Consider the following 8,567-nt stretch of genomic DNA (forward strand, 5'->3'; position numbering starts at 1 on the left):
TGATTTCCCTTGTCCCCAGGAGCACCAGGTCTCCACAGGGGAAGGAATGAGGTGCCTTCTACTAGCTTTTGCTTCAGCTTTTTCGTACAGTATATTTATTGGGTCATTATTCCATGGCTCTTATTTCAAGCATGCTTCATGTTGGAGACCTGTCCTGCCGAGTAAAGTCTAGCATGCTCACCCTTGACACTGCTTTCTTCCTCCCTCTAGGCTTTCTGGACTCCTGGTGACACAGGGGTGGTATTTGCAGGCTGGTGGCATGAGCCTTTCCGTCTAGGGCTGCGGCACTGCACCAATCGCAGGTGAGTGCCCTGCTGGAAGCAGTAGGAATTCATGCAGGCTTGCCCTTCCGTAGCAGGATAAGCGTGGAGGAGAACCAAATGATGGGCAAATAGCTCTAGGAGCACTGGGCATCTAAACACTGAAGTTCCTTTGCTACAGGATAACTTGGGGCTCAAGTACTCTTTCAGCACATGGGGAGGGGTTGCTGTAGTCCTACAACTAAGGAGGGTTCCTGGATAAGATGCACAGCTTCCAACAAAAATAGGTAGCTTCACAGAGTAGACAGGCTCTTTCCGATTCTCAGGCCTTGCCCTTTTCTGTGTGGAAAGCATGCTTCTGCATTGTCAGGGAGAAGCCAGCTCGGCTAGTAGTACCACAGTACTCCCCCTTCTGTCCTGATGAGGAATAGGGCAGTAGCCTGGCTGGTCACCTCTGGTTTTTTTCCCTCCCTTCAGATCAGCTCTTTTCTATGTGGACCTGACAGGCGGTCGTTGTGGTGAGCAACCTGTTGCTATTGCCCTTTTCTCAGCCCTTGTGGTTATCACGGACTTCTCTTTTCATTCTCTGTCTCCCTTTCTGTTGCAGAACTGCTTTCAGACGATACCAAGGCCATTTGGTCTCCGCGCTTGAGTCCAGACCAGTGTCGCATTGTGTATCTGGAGAACATGGCTTCCGGGCCCCACCAACAATGCAGCCGCCTGTGCATGGTAAACATTGTGCTGGAGTGCTTGCCAGAGATCTCATGGTCTCTCCATCTCTTTAAAGAAGCCATGGGATTCACTGAGTTCCTTGGCCCCTACTGGGCATTGAGGGGCTTTTCTGAGCATAAACATCTTATGTATGAAATCAGGCCGAACTCTGTCTCAACCTGAGTGCTTCCATTTTCGTCATAGAGGCAGCTGCACTTAGAAGCCTGTATTTGCTGTTGGAGTTTGTGGTGGTTTACCTGTTGAAGAGTCTGGTCTGAGGAATGTGGACAGCATTTTGTGTGGGGCAGAGAGAGAAGCAAGGCAGAATAAAGCTTGAGCAGAGAGAGAAGCAAGGCAGAATAAAGCTGGCATGGTTCACCCAGCACTGTTGTGGAGCTTTTCATAAACCACAAGTGATGCCTTGATCTAAGATAGGCTTACTGCTACATGGAGCTTTATGGTATCTCTTTCCTACTGGTGCCATAATCTGAAAGAGGTCTTACTTCAGGCCCAGCAGTCTTAACGCAGAAAGGGATCACTGGGTCAGGGAGCTGTGCTCTGTCACATCCCGGTTTGATCTCTCTTTCAGTATGACTGGTACACAAAGTTGGCTTCTACCGTGGTGGAGATTGTGCCTCGGCAGAACCAAGGTGAGTAGTATGGCCCTGCTGGAACTCCTGGAGTGTGCAGTGGGAGATGTTTGATGGAATTTGAGGGGCTCTGATGACTATCTGTGAATTTGGCACCAAGGATTCCTCATACATCGGTGGAAAAAAACAAGTCTTGTGACTGCTGCATTTTATGCTTATCCATACAGTTTGTTATACTGTACACGGTCCTATAAGCAAGATGACCTACTTTTACTGTCATAGCTACAGAAATATTTTGCAAGTGATGTGGAATATGGAATTCTCTGGTGATCTGAGAAAAGAGGAGGTTCTGGGGAAGTAGAGGAAGGACTGAGCATTGAAGGAATATGATGGCGGTCAATTTGCATGCCCTCATAGGTTTCCTGTGCTTCCTTCTAAATCAAGGTGGTTCCCTGTTTGTAAAGAAGCATCCCTTGAAAGCAATAATAGGGTGTTAGTTCGGTTGAGGCTTGGAGTTGGCCATCCCATTTGGGTTCTGTAGCTTTTGAAGATGTTTTCCACACAGTGTCTTCTGGAACTCCTTCAGGTAGGCGTTGACATATCCAAGGGCACCTGGCATCCAAGATAATCTTACCATTAATATGAAGTGGCATGCCTCAGGCTGAAGACATTTGGGGTGCTGTTAAAAGGCAGTGCCATCACAGGGAACTCTTCCTTGGTGCCTGAGGCAGAAAACCCAAAATATCATGGCCACCTGTATGTGAATAGAATGGAGCTGTTGGAATTGGTGCATTCTGTGGTCCGGTTCTCAGCACAGAGCCTGTGACTTACTGCACGAGGGCTGTCACTGTCTGAATGAACATGTACTATCCCTTGCAGGTGAATTCATGGGGATCTACAACACAGCATTGTCTGAGTGTTGCTGGGCAGCAGACAGCCAGAGGGTTGTGCTGGACACAGCTCAGCGCAGTAGGCAGGTAAGAATGAACTATAGAGTATCTTAAGCTTTAGGATAAAGCTTGGCATAGTTTTGGCCAAGCCAGACAGAGATCTGTGCCTGGCTGGTCTCTAATGGCACCTCCAAATGGAGAAACTCTTCAGTATCAGGCCTATTGAGTCAGTACTTCTTAACACCTGTGAGCCACAGGGAGATGAACACCTGCAGTTTCAGGTAGGGCAGAGGACTAGCAGCATCAGACTGTTCGGCTTGTACAAAATGACAAGAAGTCCTTGTGCCTTTATTTATTTGCTTTGCACGCTAGATTGTACCAGTAATTGTGTGGGAAGCTGCTGTCTGGATACAGCCTAAGATAAACCTCTCCAATGCTTTCCTTTAGGAGCTGATTGTGGTGGATACGCTGTCAGGCAGTGTGTGTTCTCTCACCAAGGGTATGTACACATTGTCCTGGACCCGATTATTAGTGCTCTTCATTCAGCAACTGAAGAGGCCATACTGCAACCTGCTGCTCTTCAGTGGGGAACTCACAGAAGGCAGCAGTAATGAAATTTTGTTCCTTTACTAACTCAGGGTCTCCTCTTGGAAGCTGGACGCTGCTCACCATTGACAGGGATCTGGTGGTGGCCAAATTCTCTACTCCAAGCTGTCCTCCCAGGCTTGTAAGTACCACATGGCGAGGCAGGGTGATCTGGAAACTGCCTGATAAGTGTGTTGTAGAATAGTAAAGTAAAAACTTTGCAAGTGCTTTTGGTCCCTGATAAAGTTACCCAAGAACTAGCTGAAAATTAGATAGATTGATAGACCTAGGAATCATGTGCTACCAAACCACCTGGACAAGTAGTATCCTCTTATTCATGTGCGTAGGTGATCTTTCGGGGTGGGGGGAGGTAACTTTGAGACAAAATGGAAGGATCGTCATTAATCAAGGGTGTAATTACTAAGAGCATACATGTCTATGTCTGAAAGCTCCCCGCCTTATCAGTGTTAACCTTGCTTGTTGTTCATTACCATTGGGCCTGTGTCTGTGTCGTCGTCACTTACCTGGCTCAGGCTGCCAGTTTTAGGGGCGTGTGTGCTGCCACCTCCTCCAGCCTAATCTCCTGGACAAAATGCATGTCCCAGTAGGGGTAGATTCCTCTTTCTTAGCTTAGTAATGATTGTTTTTGTGTGCTGCAGATGGTGGCCTTCCTGCCTCCTGCTGGCAAGGAAGCAGAAGTAAACTGGGTGTGCCTGGAAGAATCCAACCACATTCAGGAAATCACTTGGAATATCCATACACTGCAGCCTCCTCCAGAACTGGACAACCCCGACTATGGTGTGTACCGAGAGAGAAAAAGGTCGGCAGTCTTTGCCAGCTGTCATCGGGCCTTCATCCCATGGCCTGAACTGGGCTCCTCTAAAATAATTTGGGGCCCTGTGGTTCTAAAACAGTTTGTGTGTCTGACTTTTCCTGTGTCCCTTCCACGATCTGCAAGTGAGAACTCTTTCTTTGCAGTGGGTCTTGATTTTGAAGCCATCCTACTCCAGCCCGCTCAGACACCAGAGAAGACGAAATTTCCATTAGTGGTGACACCTCATGGTAAGCGCCTTTGTCTTCTTACCACACCTGATTCAAGATACATTGAGTTTTCCAGTCGTCTCGTCAATCCATCCCCCTTTTGTGTCCTTTGCAGGAGGCCCTCACTCTGTGTTCACCATCAGCTGGATGCTGTACCCAGCAGTGCTCTGCCAGATGGGCTTTGCTGTGCTGCTGGGTGAGTAGTGGTCTGGATCCTTCTTGGGCACCAAAGCACCTGCTTTTGATCTCAGTATAGCCCAGAAGAGTACACTGTGGTCAGGGGCACTGAGACTGGATCTTCCCTTGTGCCCAGGCTGTGAAAGGCTCTGCTGTGATCTCACGTTCAAACTTAGAGGACCAGGTGGGATGGGGGCACTGTTCCCTCTAAGCTGAGTTAGTGTGAGCTAGCTCACAGTTTTTTAGCTTCCGGCTCAAACTAATTTATGCAGTAGCCAAATCGCTCGCTCACAACTTTAATGCCAGTAGCTCACAAAGTAGAATTTTTGCTCACAAGACTGCACAGCTTAGAGGGAACATCTCTGTACATCTCTGTAATTAGCCTGTTGTTTCACTGGAAGATCCTCGCTGCTGCTGCTGCTGCTGTAAGAGGAGTGGAACTGGGGGAGAAATTGCACAAGCATTTTGTAACCACCCTTCTGGAGAACAGCAGTGGAATTGGCATATAGGGGCTGCTACAGAGGGCAACATCTTTAACCCTTTTGGTACTGAATTGTTATAAAGCTGATCCAGATAGAAGATGATGGAGATTCCTCTCATTAAAAGTATCTCCATGCCAGGGAGGCCTGGAGTGAAACCTGGCTGGGAAGAACGGCAGTTCCCGGGAAGACACTGGGCTTGAGCCAGTAAGGAGCCAAGTACAATGCTCTTGTTGACACTATGTTGTTGATTCTCTCCCCCCCCCCTCTAGTGAATTATCGAGGATCACTGGGCTTTGGCCAGGACAGTGTGGCCTCCCTCCCAGGCAATGTGGGCACTCAGGATGTCAAGGATGTGCACGTAAGTGGAATGCAGTCTTCCCTTCCTCCTGTCCAACAGGAGGACTATGCAGGTAGGAGTCCGTATGTATCTTCACTGGGTGGAGGAGTAGGGTAGCAGAGAAGGAAGTTCACTAAGCCCCCAGGGATCACAGATGTGTCTTTTCCCTCCCAACATGCATTGTGAGCAATTCCACCACATAACCAGTTCAGATTATCAGGTAGGGACAAGATTTACTCCTCACAGGGCTAAACCACCTCTGATATGTGTGTATCATGCTTGTTCTGCATGTCTGGGGAGCTTTTAACAAGGGGATGTATTCAGACATATGAACACTCCCCCCCTCCCCCCAATCCAGTGCAATTATTGAGGGATGTGCCATATACTCAGCTGTCTATTTGGATTAATTCTTGGACCAATTGTCTGGAGCCTCCCATTAAGATGCTGCCGCCTTGTTTGTTGATTCCTTCTTTGCAGTTCTGTGTGGAACAAGTGCTACAGAAGGAGCCCTTGGATCCACAGCGTGTGGCCTTGCTTGGTGGATCCCATGGGGGCTTCCTATCCTGCCATCTCATTGGCCAGTACCCTAATACCTTCAAGGCCTGTGTGGCCAGGAATCCAGTTGTCAACATGGCCTCCATGGTGGGAAGTACTGACATTCCTGACTGGTGAGTGGCCTGAACAGCTTCCATCTCTGAGCCTTTGCCTGTTATCCTTACGGATGCTCACTCTGCCTCTTTTTCCAGGTGCCTATCAGAAGCAGGCCTACCCTATGATCCATCTGCTCTCCCAGATCCCAGGCAGTGGACGGAAATGCTACTTCATTCACCTATGCAGTATGTTGATAAGGTACAACAACGCAGGGACACACGTATATTGCTCCCCGGATTGTCCTGCTTCAGTTTCAGGACTCTTGATTTCTTACAGCTAGTTGAACACTGTTTCTGTCTTGCTGTTTTGTTACTATAGGTTCAGACACCTGTTCTCCTAATGCTAGGAGAGGAAGACAGACGTGTCCCCCCCAAGCAGGGCTTAGAATATTACCACGCTCTCAAGGCCAGGGGCATTCCAACTCGGTAAGCATCTGAGCAACTTTGGGAAGTAATGCAAAGGAACCGCCAAGAGGCAGTTCTATCCCCAATGATATTTAATATCTACATGCGTCCCCTTGCCCAGATTGCTCAGAGCCATGGACTGGGTTGTCACCAGTACGCTGATGACACCCGGCTATATCTGCTGTTGGGTGGCCAGTCTAACTCTGGCCAGGAAGATCTGGACCTGGTGTTACAAGCTGTGGCTGGATGGCTTTGACTGAGCCGACTGAAATGGAATCCAGTGAGGATGGAGGTTCTGTACCTAAGTTGCAGTGGTCCGGGGTTAGGGACCTCCCTCCTGACCTTCGATGGGGCGCCACTGGTGCCATCGCCGGAGGTCAGGAGTTTGGGAGTGCTCTTGGATGCCTCCTTAATGATGGAGGCCCAAGTAGCAGCCACTGCCAAGTCAGTCTTTTACCACCTTCGGCTGATTAGGCAGCTGGTTCTCTTCCTCGAACACAGTGACTTGGCAACAGTAATCCACGCAGTGGTCACCTCGCGATTAGACTACTGCAATGCTCTCTACGTGGAGCTGTCCTTGTCCCAAATTCGGAAGCTGTAGGTGGTGCAGAACACAGTGGCCAGACTGTTGTTGGGTCTCTCTCTGCGTGAATACATCCAACTTGCACTTAAAGCACTGCACTGGCTGCCTATAGCATACCAAATTCGCTTCAAGGTGCTGGTTCTTACCTATAAAGCCCTCTATGGTCAGGGGCCAGCACACCTGAGGTACCGCCTCTCCCCACATGTTCCCCAGAGAGTACTGCGTTCAGGGGGACACAACCTCCTGGCTCTCCCTGGCCCTAAAGAGGCCAGACTGGCCATGACCAGAGCCAGGGCCTTTTCTGTGGTAGCTCCGCACTGGTGGAATGAGCTCCCCGAGGACATCAGAGCTCTTCTACCAGGCATTTGAGTGAGAAGCCACATATAACATCTTAATTTAAAATCAGAGCCTTACCCTGGAATCCTACCATCGGCTATTGCTATTACTGACTGACACCTGTTATGGATACTATTCGGAAATGTGTTTGTTTCATCATCTGACATGCAATATCTGTGTATAGGACTTTAGAATCGTCGTATGTTTTTATTGTTTTAAAATTTTTATATAAGCTGCCCTGAGCCTGCCTCAGCGGGGAGGGCGGGGTATAAATCTAACAAACAAATAAATAAACTGTCTGAAAGGGGACTTCAGTGGGATGACCAAAGGGACTATAAAATGTACATGATTGGGACAGAAGAATACTGCGTCAGGCTAGAGATGCCGGCATGAGCCAAATAACTGCATTTTCATTCATGGCTTTGTGTCTCTTTTCCAGGGTGCTGTTATATCCAGGCAATAACCATGCCCTCGCAGGTGTGGAGGCTGAAGCTGATGGATTCATGAATATTGCGCTGTGGCTGATCCAGCACATGAAATGATGACTTCAGAACCTGGGCTTGTACCTGTTGCAATCCCACCTCCCTATCAAGCAGTGTGACCAGCTAATAAAAATTCAAGTCTCTTCTGCTCAAAGCAGCTATTGTGGGGAGTTGGGTGCTCGGGTACCTTTGTTCAGGATCTCGGGGGCACGGAGTTAGATGGAATTAGTAACAGTGGGGTAGCGTGTGTCCTGGTGGCTGACTTAGTAATGCCAGTGGCAGAAGTCATCCTGACCAGTGTTCCCTCTAAGCTGAGTTAGTGTGAACTAGCTCACAGGTTTTTTTAGCCTCCGGCTCACAGATTTTTGTCTCAGCTCAGGAACGATGGCTCCAGAGCAAACTAATCCATGCAGCAGCCGAATCGCTCGCTCACAACTTTAATGCCAGGAGCTCACCAAGTTGAATTTTTGCTCACAGGACTCCACGGCTTAGAGGGAGCCTTGATCCTGTCCACATACTGTTGCCAAATCTTGCAGTCTTATCAGGAGTTCTACCGTAGGAGGTGGCTATTGAGAAATGCCAGATGAGAAATGGTCCTGTTCGATTTCTGTGGAATCCCTGTCTTTAGCACTGGTCTTTGTGGGCAGAACTAGTAAGGGTGAGTCCCAGAGGATCTAGCTACAAAAGATAAATAAACATACTTGATTGTATAAAACTTGTATCTCTCAGATTCTGAGACGCTGACTTGCAAAGTGTAATTACTTAGACTGGGAATGATTGGGCATCATTAGTTGCTGAGATGAGAACTTCCTTGTGATGTATAAATTAGATTCTTTGGAAGGGGGAAGTGGTGTCAGCAACCCGGGATTCAAAGAAAGTGGTGATTCAGAAGGGGATTCCTTGAGTACAATACGAATGGGCTCAATCAGGGCTATTTTTGGGCAGGAACGCACAGGAACGGAGTTCCGGCTGGCTCCCGAGTTGGCCACACCCAGCAGGAACTCATTAGCATAATAGGCCACACCCAACAGCAGAAAC

General features: G+C 48.5%; 1 protein-coding gene across 1 annotated transcript in view; it reads left to right on the top strand.

Annotated features, from left to right (window-relative positions):
• APEH (acylaminoacyl-peptide hydrolase) overlaps positions 1-7,877 on the top strand; it is a 13,633-nt gene extending 5,756 nt beyond the window's left edge. Inside the window, exons 8-22 of the mRNA XM_015409632.1 lie at positions 211-302; positions 738-778; positions 868-989; positions 1,561-1,621; positions 2,441-2,538; positions 2,899-2,950; positions 3,090-3,178; positions 3,696-3,834; positions 4,015-4,098; positions 4,193-4,273; positions 5,006-5,094; positions 5,551-5,741; positions 5,820-5,922; positions 6,043-6,149; positions 7,487-7,877. Coding sequence (XP_015265118.1) covers positions 211-302; positions 738-778; positions 868-989; positions 1,561-1,621; positions 2,441-2,538; positions 2,899-2,950; positions 3,090-3,178; positions 3,696-3,834; positions 4,015-4,098; positions 4,193-4,273; positions 5,006-5,094; positions 5,551-5,741; positions 5,820-5,922; positions 6,043-6,149; positions 7,487-7,589 — 1,452 coding nt within the window. The 3' untranslated portion in view covers positions 7,590-7,877. The remainder of the gene's footprint in view (positions 1-210; positions 303-737; positions 779-867; positions 990-1,560; positions 1,622-2,440; positions 2,539-2,898; positions 2,951-3,089; positions 3,179-3,695; positions 3,835-4,014; positions 4,099-4,192; positions 4,274-5,005; positions 5,095-5,550; positions 5,742-5,819; positions 5,923-6,042; positions 6,150-7,486) is intronic.
• Positions 7,878-8,567: the final 690 nt, after the last annotated feature.

The sequence above is a fragment of the Gekko japonicus genome, unplaced genomic scaffold, assembly GCF_001447785.1.
Source record: "Gekko japonicus isolate JY-2015 unplaced genomic scaffold, Gekko_japonicus_V1.1 scaffold2793, whole genome shotgun sequence".
Taxonomy (NCBI): domain Eukaryota; kingdom Metazoa; phylum Chordata; class Lepidosauria; order Squamata; family Gekkonidae; genus Gekko; species Gekko japonicus.